Source organism: Oxyura jamaicensis, chromosome 1 (assembly GCF_011077185.1).
Source record: "Oxyura jamaicensis isolate SHBP4307 breed ruddy duck chromosome 1, BPBGC_Ojam_1.0, whole genome shotgun sequence".
NCBI classification, from domain to species: domain Eukaryota; kingdom Metazoa; phylum Chordata; class Aves; order Anseriformes; family Anatidae; genus Oxyura; species Oxyura jamaicensis.
The window spans coordinates 137139565-137161166 of NC_048893.1; the positions used below are offsets into that span (position 1 = coordinate 137139565).

Below are 21602 nucleotides of genomic sequence, written 5' to 3' on the forward strand. Positions count from 1 at the left end.
GCACAACTCTTTTGGATGGGGTGGGGAGGCATGGTGCTCGTTCTAGTGTTAGCCAGCAGTCCTGGGAATAGAAATCGTAGCCTCTCAAGTTTAATAGGACTCCCAAGCCTATCCCTGAGCTGGTTTGCCACTTTATTATTATTATTCTTTCCCCTCCTTGAATCACTTCAAGCAGGGTGATTCATGACTTCAGCACAGTAACTAGCTGCTAAGCAAAGATGAAATCCATAATGTTCTGAAAATCTACTTTAAAGCCCCAGTTCTGCTTGCGGCTGCCCAGAGTGGCTCCTTCCCACTCATCCCTGTCCGGGCTGTGCCTCTCCTGGCACAGAAGGGACACAAAGCCACGCAGCACGGGCAGTCAAGGGGCAGAAAATTAAATGTAGGTTTTCTCTTTGCAGCCACCAGCAAGTGTTTTGCAAATGATCTCTCTGGCTCCTCAGTCTGCAGGGGGATGCATCCCCATCTCTGAACACTCATCCTGGCGTCCTGGTCAGCATCAGAGAGCATGAAAGCACCCCTCCTGGCTAGGCTGCAGAGACACACTGGATAAAACCTCGCTTGCAGTTGCATTGACTGGAGCATTTCACAGACAGGTGTAAAAAGATCCCCTGAATGGATCGGTGCAGATCTGACAGGAGTGCAGAAGTGCTTTGGGAAGGGTTTCTGCATGATTTTGGAATCAGGCACTTTCAGGAATAATTATATCTCCTGGGTCACTCAGGGAGGTGTGGTTTGTTGTGTGTCCATGCTGGTTGTCAGGAGATAAAGACTATGCCACATCCCCTGCTGGCAGCACAGCTTGCAGGAGGGTTTTCCCTTCACTTTCACTTTCTATGGTGGGCAGAGAGCCCACAGGAAGAGCTGGAAAGGTCCCACCAGCTCAGTGGGAATGTGCCAATGGCATGAACCTGCTGGTTTTAGTGTTAGGAAAATAGTATGGGGAGCTTGGTCTTTTATAGTCTCTGATAGCTCATTCTACTTTCAGGCTCTTTGGGTACAACCCTGTCTACAGGACAGATTCTAAGGGGAGCACCTGCCCTTCATTTTAGCAGGCTAGCACTTTGTTTTCACCTTTGAGGGTGGCTCTCTATGATAATTTCATCCCACTTGCACAAAAACACAGGAGAGATCCAAGCCTTGTGTTTAAGAATGTCTTATGACTTAATTTCTTAAGCAACCCAGGCCAATGTGAGCCCATCTCCTCGCATGACTAATTAGCCTCACTAGCAGGAACCTTTGGCCATCGTGGCTCTCAAATTGCCAGCTCCCAATGCTGACCTCTGCACTGTGTTATGCCTTTGCCTCCAAAGCTCTGGAGCCTCCTTGCCCTATCAGAGCTCTTCCCCAGGACCAAATGATGTAGACATCATGCAAGTCACCTCTCTTTCTCTCACATCCTTCCCTTGCAGGCAGCCACTACGTGGCAGTGCTGTTTAAGCCACTTTTAATGTTTCCCACTCTTGGCTTAGACCTCCACAAGCGGCTGTGCAACCGAGCAGGTTAGAAAACGGATCCAGCTGGAAAGTAATACTTTTCCTTATCTATGTATCTATGTATCTATCTATCTATTTTCCCAGGTCGTTTGCAACCTGCATGCCTTTTCTGAGCTGCTTCCCCAGTGGAAGGGAGGCAGTGCAGGGTGTGGTGTAAGGATGGGGACAGGACTGAGGGGCAGCAAGAAAAAGGCAAATCTGCCAGTGAGTTCATTTTCACCTGATGTCTCTCTTACTCCTTTCTGAGGAGATGAAGAACTTGACCCAAGCAAGGTTCATGTTGGCTGCAGGAGCCAGAAAGAGACTGCTGCTCTGTAGCCACAGTCGTCAGGGACCTTGCAGAGACCCCAGGAAAGCACACACAGACCTTGATGATCCTAAAAGCTCACTGACATGGGGATGTGGAGTGCCTACCAGTCTTATATTTCTTGAAAATCCCTAATTTTGAGAGAGAGAGAAGAACCATGTACTTTCTCTTCTCGTCTAGGTGAAAGCAGCCCTTAGGAGGGAAGAGGAGAGGATTTGTCTTGATCTGTTCAGAGTGCTAAACTGAGCCAGGCCATGTGGTGCTGGACTGCAGCCTCAAGTGCCAATCTTCAGTTTCCAACTTGGTATATCCAGCTGCTGACAGCCTTGAAAAGGTGATCCTTTCTGGGCAAGCACATGGATTCAGATGACAGCCAGGGCAACGAGGAGAAATGTACAAGTATTTTTCAGTGACATCATTCTACTTTTTCAATTAGCTTCTGATATTAAGTCCTTTAAGAAGCGTCTTTCTTCACCAGGAAGCAATGCAGGTTGCAACTCACTCCTTGCCTGGAGGTGGCACATTCTGCAGATGACACTACAGATTTCTTGCTCACACTGTTTGAAAAGACAGACATGTCTGCCTGTGTGTTTGTGTGACCCTTTGAGTTGGCAATGGCTCCATTTCTGAGTGATGGGGGAATATGATTCAGTTGCAAGTTTACCCTTCCTCCCTGGAGAAGCAGATCTATTACCTGCAATGAAAGGCAGTTAGCAACTACCTGGCAATTTTAATTCTAGCCTCTATTGCTCCCCTCTCCTGGAGAAAGTGAGCCGTTGTAATTAAAGGTAGTTAGCAGTCCTGTAGCAAGTATAAATACTTGTGGCCACTAATTACAGTCTGCTCTCTTGTTCCCCTGCTAGAGGACTTGGCTGCTCAGCTTAGGGAGAAATATCTGCCCTTGGTTCTTGCTAACAGTTTTATTGTGACCCCATTTAAGCTCGTTCATGAATCCCCATGGAGGGTCATGACCCATAGAAAAACTCTTGTTATAGAAATGGCTTTCTCTGATTTATTATGTTTCTAATATGCTGGCATTACCTTTGTAACAATGTAAGCAAAAGGGTGGTACTTAGTATCGTGTCCTGCCTGCACTGCTATTTTTGAATAGCTTCCTTTTGATTGTGATATTTAATTTGCATTTTATTTTACATCATTAACAACATTACTGAGGCCAGCTCAGCATCCATCAAGAAAGAAAATGAGAATATGCTATGCATTCTTTATTATTCCTGGAAGTAAGTGACTATGCTGGCTACAGAAATTAGGGATAAGAAATAATTTTCAAAGTTCAATGCTGCTGACAGAATTTAAAGATCTCCAAGTACTACCACTAAAAAGTGCTCTTGATAAGTGATTCTCCTGATAAGTGATTGTGCTAGACTCAGATGCGTTCATCAGTAATGAGCACAATCCTAAAATTTCAGTTCCTGGAATCAGTGGGCTTACTCACAGAGGGAGGGTCTCTTCAGTATGAACAAGGATATTGGAGGCCAACCCACAATATCATAACTTGAACTCTGAGTAGGAAGCAGAGGAGGAAAAAAAATCACTTAGGTGGCTCAGGTACTTGGGCTTGAGAAACTAGCCACAGTATATCTGAAGGATTACTCCATTTCACTACATCAGGAGTTGTAAATTAAAGGATACGGGCTGGTTAAACTTCTTCGTCCACACCTGAATTGGTTATAGATACATTTAGGGCAGAGTCTCATTGATCTGCCTATAGTTCATTAATCATTCATGAAAGATCCTCACTGTACCCTAAGACTACTGAGACAAAGCAAGTTTTCAGGCAGTAGTAATCATGTTCAGGTTCTCAATCTCCAGAGATTGCATGTCCTCTCTCCATCTTTTATTGCAGTGAGCCGGAGCTTGCGAACACAATCAGCAGATATTCAGGTTTCAGTGTGTGTGTGTTAAATGAGCTACCAAAATTACTCAAAGTGTCACAAGTTGCAAGCTGTTGTTGAAGAGAAATCAAAGAGGAAGTTAAATACTTAGTAATTGTAATTGGGGCTGAGCAGCGAGCTAGTGCATTGTAATTGGGACTGAGCAGTGAAAGGAATGGGTTGAATACACAGCTTGAGCTGGAGATCCAGGAGTGTTAGGAGTGGTCCCCAGGTATTTTATTTTATTTTATTTTATTTTATTTTATTTTATTTTATTTATTTTATTTTATTTTATTTTATTTTATTTTATTTTTAAATTTAGTTGGAAGAGAATTGCTTCATAAACTGCTGGGTTTACAGTCATTTTTGGAAAAGAAGCAAATGAGAACTACTGAAGAACGTTCTGCTGGGCTTGGAAGAGTGTCTTGGATACACTGCAGGCTGGTCATGGATGCATTTTCTTTCACATTGCCCAGGATATGATTTGGCAAATAAAAGTCAATAAACTGACCACTGGCAGACTCAGACATTTTGTCTTCCATTTTTTCTTGTCCTGTGGAGTAATCACTGTTATAACGAGAGGGCTCAGTTATGGCAGTTGTGTGGAGTTATATCAGTACAGTGGAGACTTCACTGAGGTGGTGCAGGTGTGCATAAGGTGAGAATTTGAACTATTTCTTCAGTCACAGTGTAGCAATACTAACTGTCCATGCATGATAATGAATTGCATTGCTTCCAGAGCATCTAGGTTGTCTTCCTTGGGTCATAGACTTTGCCCTGGAAAGACTCTGCAGCGAGCCATTTGTGCTCCCAGTAAGTATCTCCCTTATTAACAGCCATTCCCATTGCTCCAAAGGATCAGACTGCAGATTAACTTTTCCAAGCTAGGGTTAAGGAAAGATGTAATTCCTGTATTCTGCCTTTTGGCAACCAGGCCAGCACAAACACCGTTATATAAATCTTCTTTCATGTGTCATTCTTCTTATGTCTTCCACATTGATCCTATTTAATTCCTTAATGTTTTGGTTGTTTTTAACTTGAATGCATTTTATTCCTAAGTTAGTGAAGCCATTAAGAAGATTTGTGAATGGCACAACCTGATTGCTTACCATAATTTGAACCATGGGACTCTCCAGAGCTTTTTTCTACTTCAGATCTGGGAGCTGTTGTGGACCTAGGGCAAAAACCTCAACTGTTTTAGTGTGAATCCACTTTGATCCAACCACTCACAGGGTTCTTCACTCTTGTGTTAAGATTTGAGTTTAGCCCAGCTTATTTTATAAGCACCTTCTTGCACTGGATGCTACACCTTTGTCTGTGAGATGGGGCTGTTCAGCCTGGAGAAGGGAAGGCTCTGGGGAGATCTTACAGCAGCCTTCCAGTACCTAAAGGGGGCCTACAAGAAAGCTGTGGAGGGACTCTTTGTCAGGGAGTGGCATGATAGGACAAGGGGTGATGGCTTTAAATTGAAAGAGGGTGGGTTTAGGTTAGATATAAGGAGGAAATTCCTTATAATGAGGATAGTGAAGCACCGGCACAGGTTGCCCAGAGAAGCTGTGGATGCCCCATCCCTGGAGGTGTTCAGGGCCAGGCTGGATGGGGCTTTGAGCAACCTGGTCTGGTGGGAGGTGTCTCTGCCCAATGCAGGGGGTTGAAACTGGGTGATCTTTAAGGTCCTTTCCAACCCAAGTCATTCTATAGTTCTACAAATTCTCTGTGCAGACAGCTTTCACTCCAAGGCACACTTTCCGAACATGTTAGGCATCCTTCTCCCTTCTTTTGAAACTCTCACCAGCTTTCAACATTCTATTTGAGGAGTGCAGGGCTGCACCCTGTTGCAATGACATTCCCTTCAGGACTCCACACAGAGGCAACAAACCCCCTTCACACCCATAGACTTGCCATGCTTAACGCCTCTGCATCCTTGTGGCATAGGAGCTGCCCAAGGAGCCCAGCTCAGGCAGCTTATCCTAAGTGATTTTTAATGTGCCTTATCTCAATGAAATACTCTGGACTTCACAGTGTTCCTAGGGGTTTTGTTTTGAGGATCACTTTTCAGTGTGGATTTCTGAGGGATTTAAAATCACTTGTTAACTGCAGCGTGAGTGTTTCTCCGTAAATTTGCAATGTGAGTCTGTGAATGTGAGTTTCACTGTCTGGTTGAAAATTATTTGGGATTTACAGGCTGTAAGACTTAGAAGGGTCTCCCTTCTTTCCCCCTTTGGAGTTGGTCATCATCAGAGCCACATCTTTTAAGAAACCATAAAACCCTTTCTGGATTTCATGATTTCTCCAGGCCTTTCAACACCTCAGTATTCATTTTTCACCCTGGGGTTTTATTATTATATTTTTTGGCGTACATTGTTCTTTCTCCTCTGCTTTGCCCATTAATCCTTACTAATCTTCAGGGGCAGCACAATCTAGTGACTTGAACATGGCACCTGGGATTGAAAGACCCAAGTGCTAATCCAGGCTTTGCAGCTGACTTGCCATGTGGTTTCAAATGAGCCACATCTCAGCCTCTGTCTCCCTGTCAATTCTACAGAGATAATAATTCTTGTTTAACTGTACCTAAATACCTCTCAGGAGCATTGCATTAAGTAGTTAATACTTGCTAAGTGATTTGGATCTCCAAATTACTGTAAAAGCAGCATGGGTATTAACAATTCAGAGAATTTTATAAATCTGTGAATGTTGAGTCTTCTGCCCTGCATCTGTTCAGATTTCTCCTGAATTCTGCCTCTTAAAAGCGCACAGGGTTTCAAGACAGAGGAGTTAACTTTAATCTTTTTCAGTGGAGACAAGCAGAAGGTCGTTTGAGCTTTACATTGGTACTTGGAAAGTCCTTGGCACTTTACATTAATAAAATGGTTAATTTTCAAAAATTCTGGAGGAAGGTCTCAGTCATTGCAAGCAGTAGTCACCTTGGAAAACTTCCTTGTCTCCAAAATAGTCTTCTTATCTAGGAACAGGCCCTGTTGCTGAAGTACTGCTAACACTTGGGATACCTCAGGAAAAATATCAGTGTTATGCCACAGGCTTTACAGGATTTACTGGGAGTCTGAGAGGTTGGTATTAAATAAGATTTTTTTTTTTTTTTTTTTTTTTTTTTCTCCAAAAGTGCATGTATGTGAAAATGGGGGGAACACCAGCCTATGTTCCCTATATAGCAGTAACTCTGCCCAGTGAGGTGCTGCGTCAATTGTCTATGAAGCATTTGTTACTACCCAATTGGTAGTGCTTGGATTGTGCTAGGAAAAAAAAAAGAAAAAAAAAAAGAAAAAAGAAAACAGGGAATAGTATCCTAAAATGATTCAAATCAGTAGCATTAACTCTTATGGCCTTCAGAGGAGCAAGATTTCATCCTAGGTACAGGAGAAATTGTAGTAGTGGTTCCCCAGTCCCTTTTATTTAAATCCTAGTTTTGATTGATGGGATGATGGCTCTTTTTCCTTATTTTTTCATCATGTCTAATGTAGCTTCTGCCCCTCTTATAATGACATTTTATTTCAATTTCTTTTCTCCATTCACTTCTTTTTCATTCCCTTAATCTCTTTCTCTTTTCATGTTCCTCTTATTTTCTGACATGTTCTCAGCTGCCTCTGCTTCTGCTGTCACCCATCCCCATGCTTCACATCTCCTTCCCACAGCTCCTCATGTTGATGAGACATCCTGCTGAATTGGCCCTATGTGGCAAGGTTTTGGTAATGGGGGGCTGCAGGGGTGGCCTCTGTGAGCAGAGCCAGCAGCTGCCCGGTGTCAGATCAGAGCCAGCTCCAACCAGCTCCAAAAGGGACCTGCTGCTGGCCAGAGCCGAGCCACGGTGCAATCCTGGGTGGGCCTCTGGGACAGCAGACTGAAGGACGGGAAAAAAAGGGTGAGAACGTGAGAGAAGCAGCCCTGCAGCCCCAAGGTGAGTGCAGCAGGAGGGCAGGAGGTGCTCCAGGCAGGCAGCAGCAGTTCCCCTGAGGCCTGTGAAGAGGCCCCTGGTGGAGCAGGCTGTCCCCCTGCAGCCCATGGGTCCCACACGGAGCAGATCTCCACGCTGCAGCCCGTGGAGGAGCCCCCGGTGGAGCAGGTGGATGTGGCCTGGAGGAGGCTGCGGCCCATGGAGAGCCCCCGCAGGAGCAGGCCCCGGGCTGGAGCTGCAGCCCGTGGAGAGGAGCCCACGCAGGAGCAGGCCACCCGTGGGGGGACCCGTGCTGGAGCAGTTTGCTCCTGGGGGATGGACCCCGTGGTACGGAGCCGTGTGGGAGCAGATCTTGAGGAGCTGCTGCCTGTGGGCAGCCCCCGCAGGCTCAGCTGGGGAAGGACGGCATCCCGTGGGAGGGACCCCACGGGGAGCAGGGGCAGGGAGGGACCGTGAGGGAGCAGCGGAGATGAAGCATTGGGAATGACCACAGCTGCCATTCCCTTGCGCTGCCTGGGGAGAGAAGGTAGAAGAGGGTGGATGGAGGGGAAGGTGTTTGTTACTCATTGTTCTAGTCTGCTAGTGATAGGCAATAAATGATGTTAATCTCCCTATGCTGATTCTGTTTTACCCATGACAATAATTGTTGAGTGACCTCCCTGTCCTTATCTCAACCCTTGAGTCTTTTCCATTGTATTTTCTCCCCCTTTTTCCTTTGAGGAGGTAGAGTGAAAGAGCTGCTGTGGCGGACTTCTGCTGCCCAGCTGGGTGACGCCACCACACCTGCTAGCACCACCCCAGCCAGAGCTGAAAGCCCAAGGGGAGCGAAGGTGGCATGGCTGTGGCAGGAGCTGTTCCTCATTGCTCACCTTTCTGCTTCCCTTGTGCTGGTGCTGATGATTCCCCAAAGCTGTGCTGGTACTAAAAGCTCACAAGCTGAGTGGGACAGACAGGTACAGCAACAGAGAAACCATGGGGTGGGTTAAATAAGTACATGCCCTGTGGGCTCCTGAATGTGTCAGGGGTATGTTCTCCTGTTACAGCCTGTAATAGCTGCGGTATTACAAACAACCTTAATTTGTGCTCTAAATTATCCGTGGCTGTTGGTTATTTAACTGTCCTCCTGCAGGCACACTGCAGTGAATTTTCCTGAAGGCAAACAGAGGTTTATGGCCACTCTTGTGAGGGGTGTGGGCTCAGAGGTGGTGGCTGACTCCAGCAAGGGCTCTTTCTGTGGCAGCAGGAACTGCAAGATGGTGAAACTAATTAACTGAGTTTTTACAAATGCTTATGCAAGGACAAGGGAAAACAAGCCTGGAGACACAGGGGATAATCCCTCCCTATGCCCCAAATCAGCAAGCACTGCTGAATCGATTGCATCAGGACATGTTCCCATGGCCATCGTGGCAGATGTTCATAGAGGAATTCTAGTTCAACAGTGGAAAAAAAATAACCAGAGATTTCAAGAAGACAGGGTAAAGGAAGTTAGAAGAGGCAGTGAGGAAATGTTACCTTGGAAAGGGTGATACCAGCAGAAAAGAGCAGACCTAGAGGATTTGCTAGAGCTACAACTTAGTCACAGCATCACCATGAAGAGACAAGGAAGATGACCTTGTATTATAAATTTATTTTCAGTCTGTTTTTAGAGGTGTGCATAGAGATCAGAATGTTATGTTTGAATTTCCCCAGTTTTTGCATACGCCCAAGAGTCAAGCTGGTCTCTAACCTTTTTCACTGTCATTTATGGTGGTGGTGTTCAAATTTAGAGCTTGATCTTGCTTGCCAGTGCATGACAGACATTGAATCTGATATTGTAAGATAGGCAGTGATGTGAGCCAAGTTTGGCAGGACAAGACTGAGCTCTTATTTTGTTTCATCTGACAGTTTCAGTGAGGCAATCTTGGTCTTCTTGTCATGCCTAGTGGAAGTGCAAATTTAGATGTCACAGAGATTTTAAAATCAGAGCTGGCAAACCACAAAAAAGCTTGGCTCAGCTGGCTTAAATCTTGCTCTGGATTTTAGTTATGTTGGATACCAAAAGGATTGCCTCTCTAATACACAGGAAATAATGGACCTATCCGAGTTAAGTAAGGCTGTTACAAAGGCTATTCCTCTGGTGTGAAAATGCACTTGCATTGTAGTGACAGAGGGCTGAGTAGGCCATTTGGATTAAGTACAAAAGCACCTGAGGTTCCAGCCATTCCTCAACCCAAAACTTAATTTTTCCATTTTTGCTTATCTCTGCTTTGTGTAGTTTCGGTTGCAGTCAGACTCGCACGTGGGCAGACTTCATGAAGTAAGGTTCCCTGGCTCAGTGGAGTGAGAATCTTCTCATCAGAAAGATTTTTCTTCAAGTTTATCAGTGTACTTTTAGAAAGTTAAGTTCATTTGCAGCAAAGGTACAGGTTCCATTTTTTTTTTTTTCCCCCAGAGCTGAGTGTTCTGATCTCTTGTTTTTTTCAGAGCTGAGTGTTCTGATCTCTCTTTTTTTTTTTATTTTTTTTTTTTTTATTTTCTCATTTTCACTTCTGATCAACCATCAAGTATTGCACCGATGAAGAGGTGAATAAAAGGGAGCACAACACTAAAATGACTTAATGTGGTTAAAATATTTGGACACGGCATATGTGCATGCAATTAGCACTGACTAAAAATAGTTCTAATGATGAACAGGGCTATGCAACGGCATCCTATAATTTGCCTAATCTAGCTGCTCTCTCTGGATGTACCTGGCTCTGCTCTTCGCTTGGCTGATCTTTGACATCAGAAAGAGCTGTCGTAACAGGGGAGGTCTGATGGAAAGAAAGCTTGCAGCCGCTTTGCCTCTTTTTTAATTTGTTTCAGAATTCATTGCATATTCCTGCACATTAGATGGAATATTAGATTTCATATGCAGAAGTAGTGCTTATCTGGCCTCTGCTAAAAATTAGTCCTTCTGGAAGAAGGTGTATGCCTGACTGTTTCAGGGTAATTTGTAACTTTTTGTCGATTGTTGGTCCGTATCCAGAAATAAGAAGGAAAAGTCCTGCACCTGATTAAAGAGATTGTCCTTAAGTATGTTCTTCTCACTTCTTTCTGGCTACCATTGAAGCACAATTTTAGGACTTAAAAAGTCATTTCCCAATGCTACTTGTATAGGAACAGGGCCATGCTGACTGCCACTGACCATGGGGATGGACTTTTGCCCTGTTGCATCAACGGAGTGGATTTGCCTGGCAGACAGCCCTGCCAGAAACGTGCATTTCCCACGCCGAGCCCTGGCATCCCTCAGCACATATGTGTTGGGGAGGAAGCACAGGCACAGATGTCCCCACTGGAGCTGTGTGGGTACAACTTCAATCAGTATTGAGATCTCCATTTCGGCCACTGCTGGGCACAAGAGGAGCATGATGTGCCCCCTGGACCAGCAGCCCACCCTGGCTGTTCCCAGGCTGTGACTGGTGGGGAGCAGCCCCAGGAGCCCCTGGGCTGGGTGGGCTGCCTTATTCTCCGGGGCTGTGGGTTAGAACATGCTCCTGAGACTTTTATTTCCCTGCACCAAAGTGGTTCCTTGTGAACTTCCTTGAGGCTGCTCTTCCCTTGAGGTCCCCCACAGTGGCTCTGGCCACCCTGCAGAGGGGCTGGGTGAGCTCAGGCTGCCTGAGATCCTGCAGGGATGCCCGTCCCCCTCCCTGTCCCTTCAGCAGGAGGGCAGCGTCTCCCTGGCAGATGTTGCCTTCACTCTTTCTTTTGTGCAAGGTGCGAGAAAATCCCTGTGCCCCATGTGCTGTGGGGGTCTTCAGCCCCCCTGTTTACCTGCTGCAGCCACGGGATATTTAAAAATGAAGAAGGACTAAGGCTCCATCTTGCCTTTTGAGATGCAGCAGGGGCTTGAGTTTGGAGTTGTGTCCCTGGGAGGGTGTTCTGATTGCTTCTTCAACTTCTGTTTATACAATTTTACAAAATTTTGGCAGGAATCAAGAGCACATACCAGGGTGTTGGCTTTTATGAATCTCATGGGATGTGAAAGTCAAGCTGACTGGATGAACTTTGGTTACATATTCCAGACAAGCACAATGACTCTATTTATTCAGACTTGGCAGCCAGAACGCAGATTGACTCTGTGGGTAATAAATTTTCACAGCCACAAAACTTCAGTGGCAACCAACCTGATCCTGCGCAGAAAAAATGCATGCAAGGAAGCAGACTCGGGCTGCAAAAATATGTTAGATTATTATTCCATGTATGTATACCAGTCAGTTAATTTTTTTTTTTTTTTTTTTTTTTGTCTATTGATTGACATGAATTACACAAATGGATCCAGGGATCTTTTTCCCCTTAAAGGAACTACTTGCTATTGCAAAATTTTCATATTGTAAAAGGACAAGTAGGGGGAAAAAGGCGAATTGTTCATGTTACAATTGACAATCTCCTTTCAATATTTCACCCAAGACTGATTTAAGTTATCCAGTGACCTCTACAGAGAAGAGCAGGGTATTATAATGGGGGCAGTTTCATGTGCTGTGCCACACTTCAAGGAACCAAAAGGCAATAACCACTACAATTCAGTACTCTGAGCAATCTTAAGCACAATTTTGACATCTTCATGCTACAAAGCTTCAGATGCTTTCTGGGAGAGATGATGATGAAATTATTACCTTATGTGTTATAAATCAAAATGAATTGGCTCTTTAACTTGCAGATTTATGTTAACTACCTTGGTATCTGTTAATTGCTTGCTCTTCAGATATTGATTGGGGATTAAAAAATATATTTTCTTCAATCTGTGTGATGTAAAATATGCCAACAGGAAATTTTCCCTCTGCATATTAGATCCTAAGATCACTGCCTGTAAAATTAAAACGATCAGTTTAAATAGATAAACTATGCTCATTAAAGAGGAAAAATACATTTATGTAATTAAAATTAAGAGACTAATATGTGTGGATAATGTAATTACTGTGGGCACACACACGCTCAGCTCCAACCCAGCCTCTTTTGCCTCTCCTGGGTCTGTGAATCTTGCTACCTTAATTGCTGGCACGGAGGGAGCGTTTGGGATCCCGAGGCTCTCAATCAGGCGTCTGTCTCGCATTTGGCCTCCCTCGCCCATTCTGTGGGTCGGGCACAGCCCAAATACCGGCCACAGGGCTGCTGTGGCACCTGTCCCCATCTGCACTGCTGCAGAAACTTTCCATTTCTGCCTGGTGATTTCAAACACAAGCACAAAATCAGCTTCTGAGTTTTCCACATCTTTTCCCCAAAACTTCTCCATATAGGAATTAGCAAAAAAGAAAAGCGTCCCAGCTCTTGCACAGCTCACCTTCAGCTATTTAAGAAACCGGACTACTTAAATGAGTACAATTGCTGAAATGCCAATTAATTCAGTAAGGAGTGTATGGGAGTCACTCACGTACTGTTCCTATCCGTTCATCTTTGATTTCCTACGTTCTTGCTCCTGAGTTCAGGAAGCAGTCTGAGATTAAAGAGCCTCAGAATTAAAAAGTGAAAAAAAATGGGTTCTTCCTCTGACATTAGGTACATATCCATGTAATAATCTGTGAATGTGTTTGGCAAGGGGGGTCTGTGTTATTCTTTTTGGGGCCTATTTCCTGTTAGGTAGATGGAAACATGGTCTTTTGTTTAGCCAACAGGCACAATCATTTAGGTTTGCTCCTTAAGCAAACTTGCAGGTCTCAAGCAAGGTTCTGCAAAGCATTTTGTATGGCCAGAGGCGGCCTGTGCCCCCAGCAGGTTTTTATCTGTACAGCCAAATTTGAAAAAAAACTGTGATTAGTCCATTTTAGAGAGAGAGGACCAAGCCAGAAGGTAGTTGCTGAAGGCTGCTGACGTGACGACTGGTGCTGAGCAATGGGTTTTCAGCTCTGCTCCTTGCCACGCTGGTGGCAAGTGCAGCCTTGGCTCTGGGATCTTGTGGGTGGGAGCATGGAGGAGAAAGCCCTGGCTGGACCAGCTGCACCTTGAAGCTCTGGTCACTGAGTGAAAACCCGGCAAAACGCACACAGTGTGGAGCCACCCAAGCATGGGCTCTGCCAGCTCCTTGCTGCTCTCCATTAGGAGAAGAACCCTACCTTGCACCCTACCCAAAGGACAAGCTGTACCTCCCCATCGCTGCCTCTCCCCTTCCCCACCACCCTGTCCCCCCTCCAGCACCATGGTGTTGCTGCGTGCCCTTGGTATCCTTCAGACATCCCTTCTTGTCCCTCACTGGACTTTGCCCTATGCTGTCTGTGTGATGTATTTTAAACTCTCTAGACAAGCTGGAAGAGTAATTAAATGTGAAGTGTTTCGGGATGAAATGCATTAAACAAGAAGGAAATTGTATAAATATGTAAATAATTGAATTCATGTGCTGAATCTTCTCATCACAAAGAAGCTTTGCTTAAAATAGATGAAATAATGGTTTAATATAAATATGAAAATTCTTTGACTTACCTGTTGCTTGGAATGTGTTGTAAAATATAGACTTCTAATAATGAGAGTTAAAGAAAAACCTGGAAGATTTTCAGGCCTACATACCTAGAGCTATTTGCCTAAGGCCCTGAATTTCAGAAGTCTAAATAGCTCCAGTTACCCCTGACTGAAATAATCACATTTGAAACCACGTTATAATCTGGTCTGGAGACACCTGAGGCAACCAGGGGCGGTGCCTCCCTTATGTGCTCTGGTGAAGGCACTGGACGTGCATTTTAGTGCAAGGAGGAAGGGAAGTCGCTCGTGCCCCCTCATCCCCAACTAAATCTATGCCAGGATATTGAGAGAGAGCTTGTGATAATACAGCTTGGCAACTAGGCACTCAGCCAGCCATGGGAAAATGAAGATCCAGCCCTATTCCAGTGATTACAGAATAATTTAGACAAAACATGGCAGTGCTTCAAGGAGAGAATACCCCTACCCTGACAAAACTGATCTCTCCTGACCCATAGAGAACCTTGGGTGAAGACTCTGCTCCCAGGCAGGCATTTTGGGGTCTTTAAAGCCCAAGCAATTGCCCTAGTGGCTCTGTGATGGAGGGATCCAAGAGCCCATCCAAGGCTCAAGGCAGGTTGATAGCCCAGGGGCTGGTCCCCCAGGCCCAGGTCGTGCTTGAAGGATTTGGCCTGAAGCCTTAATCTGAATTCCTGTTTCTCCCCTCCTTGGCTGCTCTTTAAAACAAAACAAAATCCAATCAGGAGGAGACTGATACAAAAACCTTCTGGGTTGCATCAAGGTAATAAATCAAGACCCCTGCAGAACATTCCCCACAAATACAGCAGTTAGCACATGCAGTCTGGCGCAGAGCAAGAACATCTGTTACTCCATTTACAGTACTTTCATGTATTTTGATAACCTTGATGTATATTTTGAAAAAGCATTAGCAAAATATTTGCAGTAGCTCTGTCTCGACATGAAACATGCTACAAGTTACATGGTTGTTGTCTGATTCTTACCTGCTCGTTTTCTTCTTCGTCGCTGCTTAACTTGAGGTCATCTTCTAGCATTCTGGAAAGCAAGCAGCAGAATAAGTTAATAATTATGATTTACCAAAAAGTTTCAGATCTCTGAGCAACTGTAAGAAAAAAAATAGAAAGAAATATATTTTATGCCAGAAACTCTGTAGAAGTGATCATTTTTTTTTTTTTTTCTTATCCAATTGCTATCAACTAACTTCTTAATTTGTTTCCTACTATTAGTGCCTAAGGGAAAATGTTTACTGGAGTAATACTGGATTTTGCAAAGATTATTGTTATTACAATCACTGAAAAACAATTTTTGTATGCTACAAATAATATTTTTGATGCTGACAGGTCAGTAGTCGCTCTGAAAGGAAAATTTTGCTCCATTTGGCTTTGAGCTTACAAAACAGAACTAGATATTTACACTGGCAGTACTGCAGCACAAAATAAGATTCACTGATGTTTCCCAAAGGCCATTTTTACTTTATTGCCTGTTTGATGTAAAATTGACATTGACTGAAACAATTAAAACTCAAATATATTGTCTCAGTGCACAGGAGTATGCACAAGAAGTTCACTGTCATAGAAACTAATGCATCTTTTCTAAAGGGGATTTCATCTTCCCTTCTCATATCCTTTCCTCAACTTGTTTCAACTGGCTTTCAAAAAAGAGCAGTTTGTCTTTACCTCCATGCATTTTTTTTACAAGCTAAGGTTAAGTAACCCGCAGTTAAGGAGCTGAATAGGTGCAAAGGTTTCCCCCACTGCTTGAAAGGTCTTCAAGAATGGAACCTACTTTAAAAAAAAAGCCTCTGTAATAACAATAATCATTCAGAAAGTTGCTAATTTTTCTTCTGTTCTGGGAAAAGGGAATCTGTAATTTAGCCTCAACTCCAGAAGAAAGCTTGGGGAACAATTTAAACACATTCTGTGATGTGGGTGGTCCCCAGAGTGTAAATATATCAAGAAGACATATGTAGTAATTTCAAACCACCTCCTCGTTCTTGTGCCTGGATCTTCCAAGAGCGTGCCTGAAAAGCATGGATCTTAAATGGGCTGCACGGCATGCCAGGTCTTAAACGAGCACCGAGCCCTCCCCCAAATTAGTAGCTGTTGGCACCATGCGCAGCTATATGTGCAGTCGCTGCGGTCACAGCTGTGCCCCTATTTCCCTGCAACACCTTCAGGAGGACGTAGGTGTACGAGAACAGAACTGGGGGCAGAGCAGGAACTCCTGCTCGCTCACCTCTTAAAATCTCATGTCTCGCTTCTCCCCACGTTTACCTCTACTTACGCCGAGATTTTTCCTCTGTAAAACCAACAGAGCAAATTCAACAAAATCTTGGTGTGATGCAGACACCTCAAGTATGAAAAGCATATAGGACACCCTTCAAGCTGACAATGTTACAGCAAGGCCTTCCTGTGTTTTATTGGGAAATATGTCCACAGGCAGGAAAAAACTCACTCTAGCATCTCCTTAGTCAGCAGAAGCTCTCTTGACTGTATGTATGCAGCCACAGAGCAAGCTCGCAAGACCTGCTGAGCCGTTGGCAGGTGGGACAGGTACCAGTGACATAGGATTCATCTCCTAGATGCTAAAATATGAGAGGGAAACTTTCCTATAAACACTGTAAGATCCGCACTGGCTTTGGATCCTGCCACTTACAGGGAATCTTTTTGAAATGGCAACATTATATAGATACTCCTTCTTTTTTTTTTTTTTTTTTTTTTTTTTTTATTTCTGTTTAGGGCATTCCTGAGAAAAATAGTGTTGGAAAATAGAAAGCACAGATCTGGGATTTGTCATTATGTAATTAAATGTGACGAACACTGTGTGGATAGTTATTTAAGCAGAGAGAGATCTGCTTATAGTGTGAGAAGCAGAGAACTGATGCCACTGCCCACGCTTCCTTGATTTTAGGTGCTTGAATTCCTGCTAGAGACGTGGTACTTTAGCACATTCTTTAAGATTCAGCAGGTTAGCTATTCTCCTAAACAGAAGTTGAAAAACAAAAGCTTATAATGAAATATTCTAGGTAGCGCTATGTATTTATTAGTGTCTGGCTTTTTGTATCAACATAAAAGAGTGTGTCCTGTGAGCCTGCGGTTCGCTAAGGCTTTGAAGGCTCCAGGTTGAGTGGAAGTGCAAGCGGAATTAAGGCAAGACACAAGACATGTATGCAGGGATCATCCACACAAAAGGAACAAGAAACCACAGTGCTGGCCTGTCCAGCTTTCCCTGCTTGTATGTTTTAGCCTGTCTTTATTTTTCTTGTCTGTTTCTCATTTTAGAAGCACTGCTTTCCAAGAAAAGCACTGCCTGCCTGGGGCTCGTGGCCCCTCTTGGAACTACTGTAAGTGCACAAACAATCCCCGAAAGCTGGTGATAGGAAAAAGCAGGTCACCATAAAATGCTTGCTCGCTTGCTTGCTTTTTTGTTTTTCCCTAGAGTGGGATCAGGCCCTCCTGATCCCTGTGTTTGTCACAAGGATGTGTCAGGTTCGGAGAGCTTGCCATACGTGGAGGTCTATCTTGCAAAGGCAAGACACGTTTTCCTACCCTGCAGGAATAACTCTGGTGCCTGAGCTGGCTCCCAGGCTGCTTTCACTGCCAGGTCAGAGCCTGAGCCCTGATCTACAAAGCTGTGCTCAGAGCAGGACACACTGTCACTGGTGACTCCAGCTTCACCCCCCATCAGCCCTGGAGAGTAAGGCTGCCTGGGCAGCAGGCAGCTTTCAAAGCTCAGGCTGGAGCCCACCCTGGGGGAGGAGGAGGTATTAGAGGGATTCTTGTTTGCAGTAAACTTTCTAAGGAAACCAGACTGATTTCGAGTCCAAATGCTTTTGAGGTACAACTTGACAGCTCACCTCCACCATGACAATGATGATGGTGAAAATAAAAAGCCCACAGCTGGACCAGCAGACCCCACTTGAAGAAAGGGGAAGGACAGGAGAGAAGGAAAATACTTCAAGCCTGCAAGAGATGTTATGTTAATTTGTGTTTTATCTGAAAAGCACTTTGGCAAAGATTCAGCAAAGAATGAGAGTTGGTGCATCTTTGTTAGCAGAGCACTTCAGATCACATTTAAATCAACCCCTGCAAGGACCAGATTTCTTTATGCATGCTGGCAAACCAGTGCAGTGACAGGCAGACAAACATTCACAAGTTAATGTGCAAACATAGCCTCTTTAACACTGCCTCTCTATAGCTATTTTCTCTAACAAATTTTCCAGAATGTGTCAAATCCAGGCCAGCAAGTGGTATCATCTATGGGCTTTAAGATTATTATTATTTTTTTTTTTTGATGTGAACTTGGCTTTGACATGCTGACGTACAGGTAAATACAACTTCATAAACAACAGCTAGAAAAACTGAGTGGTGTTGGAATCATCTCTGAAAAGCACACACCACGTAGGGCTTCTGCACTTGAAGAGAGCACGTACGGATCCCAGTGGTCAGGAAGTTACTTTGCAGAACCTAATTATATATTTTTAGTGAAATCTCCGCGAGGTCACGAAGGTTGCGAGGGGAGGGAGTCTCGGGCGGGAGTGCTCTCTGCTCTCTAATTAATGCATCTGTTCCTTTATCTGCCAAGAACGTAACAGGTAGAGTCATAATGAAAGGAAATGAGGATGAGTTCGGGATATTGCAAAATGCCGCAGCAAGGCAGCTGGTTTCTTTCTCCAGTAACCAATTACGGAGTTTCAGCCAGGGGTGCTGTGCCACTTGGTGGGAAAGGAGAGGATGAAGGGCTACGTACACTTAGTGGAAAATAGCCAGAAAGCCTTCTAGAGGGCACCGATATCCATTTTCTGCCAATTTCAATGTGGCCACGTGTCTAGATCTCTTACATAGCTTCTCAAAAAGCCTGACCTCTTTGACCTGGGGCTGCTCACTGCATTGGCCCCGTAGGCTGTTGGGGGGGGGGGCGAGGGGGGGCACCCGGTCCCACTACTCATCCTAGCTTGTCAAAGGGGCAGGAGACATTCCTGGTCAAAATTACCCAGGGTTTGGGATGGGGGAGAGGGGCATGTTCAAATTATAGGGTTATGCTGAGACTTGCAGATTCCCTGTTTTGTCTTTCTTTTATCCTGATTTGTTGTTGTTGTTGTTGGAAAGCCAAGTCCTAAGCAAGGATTATCTTCAGACCCAGCCGGGGTCCAGGGGACAGCAGGAAGACATCTAGTTTCCCCTCTTGGAAGTAACATCAAAGTAACATCAAAGTTTAATATGTGAGGGTAGAGCCAGGGCACAGGTCAGAGACTTTTGGGTTCAAACAAGCTGGAGGAGAAGGGGTTGCTGGGGAAGATGTTCATGGTGCGATGTCTGGCAGAGGTGATCCTCATCAGTTTGGAAATTAGCTGTGACTTTTAACATCTGGAGCCAGATGCTGCTATGACCCTTCTAGCAAAGCCCTACCTATGAAAATATCTGTTTTCTTTCTGGGTTTGTAGCAATGATGGAACAAATGTGCAGTTTGCAAGACCTGAGATTTGCAAAAGGGTTTAGGGTCCGATTCCCTTTCATTCAACACCAGTGAGCTGAAGACGCTTCTCTACCTGGTCGCCACTCTTCACATCTGCTGGTGTCCATGGAAGAAGCAGCAGGCCTCACACTTTGCAGTTTACATTGATCTCTTGATACATTTCACATTTCTTCGCCTAAAGAAGTCTTTTCTCCCCCCTTGCAAATTACTTACTGACGTGTAAAACTCTCAGAAAATGCCTTGGTGGTTTTGTTTTGTGATTAGAGAGATTGCCTTTTGGCTTGCAAATCAAAGGGCAAGAGAAGAGGCTTCAAGAGAGGTTACAAAAAGGAGGGGGGAAACTAAGCTACTATGCTAGGTTCTTCATGACAATTCTGATAATTAGAACAAAAAAAATGAGATGGGAAAGGAAAAATATCAATAGTAATTAAATCATTAACACTAATGCTTTAGGAGAGAACATGCCAATGGTTTGCAAGCCTGGGGCACAAATGTGTGAATGTTGTGATTGTCATTTAAATAAATTCAGCAGTCACCATCTCTGCAATTTGTGAAAGATCTCATGAATGTGTTAATCTGATCAAGTATATTGTTCCATTTTAATGCTAGGCAGCATCTCAGTCAGAATACCGCCTTTATTAAGGACTTTTGTGATTTCTGCTCATTATGTAGGAAAGGGATTTCGGTAGCGGAAAAATACCTTGATTTTAAGTAAAGAGGAACCCCACAAAGCAAAGAGCTGTGATGAAATATGAAAATGGGAGAAGTAACTGCTCATTCAAGTTTATACCACCACAACATTTCAGCTGAATGAGACTGCTTTGGGGCAAATTATCTTATTTTTTAATACATAATATTGACATTTTGTTTTCTTTCCCATAAATGCATAGTGACCTTTCAAGAACTGGGCATTAGTTTCAATATTACGAGAAACCCAGGAAGAAAATAGATATTCTTCTAAGTAGCAGTATGCTGGAAGGCTTTCAGACTGGCTCCAGCTGTTTAAAGTCACAAATGATGTACCCATATAAAGAGAAGAAAAAGTATTGCTTCACGTTGTAGAAAAACAAAGCCAAACTTTCCTGAAAGATCCACATTGTGCAAGACCCTAAACTCTTGTTCCCAGATAAATAAGAGATAATGCCAGGTGGGATTTACCTTTCCTGTCCAGACTGTCCTCTTATGTTACTGGGATTATTTTGGCCAGGAGTGCTCACATACATCGTATGACTTACGCACTAATAAGATGAATGTACCTTCATTTTCTGTCGCTCTTTGCTTGTTTTCTAAAAGATAAATAGTAGCAAAAATATGGCTGGAGGCTTCCTAATAAACAAATTAACAGGTCTCCTTCCCTTAATAAATAAATAAATAACAGGGGAAACAAATGTTGCATTGATTACCTTGGTTACCTGAACATAACAGATGGGCAGTTATATTTGCTACTTATCTAAAGCCAAAAGAAGTATTTCAAATAGCCTTGTTTACTAATCCTAAATATAGGAGTAGCTGTTTTTATAGAGCAGTAATTTCTAATTAATTGTTTTTTTGATTACCAAAATTAATTTTCACTTTAGTGTCATAGCTGATGCAAATGTTTCACTTTTAAAAAGTTCATGCATTTATATTATTTGAAAAGTGTAATATTTATTCCTGTTTTATACAAAATAAAGTCAAAAGCTTACGCATTAAGGTAAACAACTAGATCAAGAGGATGTTTTAGAAATGGTGTAACTGAGCTTTTTGTAGGTTTGTAAGACCTCTGCAAGCACTGCTTGCAGCATATGAAATTCAGTTTGAATATATGATGTTTAAGTTGTAAAAAGCCATCAACAAACAGTTTGTGTAAGTTCTACTACACAGAAACATGTAGGAAAACATGATTATATAGGATACTGTCAAACCTAATTAAAAACAGAGGAAGAAGGCCAGTAAAATCCAGCTGGTGAAATATTAACGTACTTAATGCTGGAATGAGGTATATATATCAACGTGAGATTTAATTCTAGAGCGTACAATTTAAATGCCTGAAAAGCCGACCCAGTCCATAGAAATAGAATTAGCAATTCCAATAA

General features: G+C 43.7%; 1 protein-coding gene across 1 annotated transcript in view; it reads right to left on the bottom strand.

Moving 5' to 3' along the window:
* The window catches only part of AFF3 (AF4/FMR2 family member 3), a 291962-nt gene that overhangs the window by 85613 nt on the left and 184747 nt on the right, over window positions 1–21602 (bottom strand). Inside the window, exon 8 of the mRNA XM_035315957.1 lies at window positions 15036–15087. Within this exon, the coding sequence (XP_035171848.1) occupies window positions 15036–15087 (52 nt within the window). The remainder of the gene's footprint in view (window positions 1–15035; window positions 15088–21602) is intronic.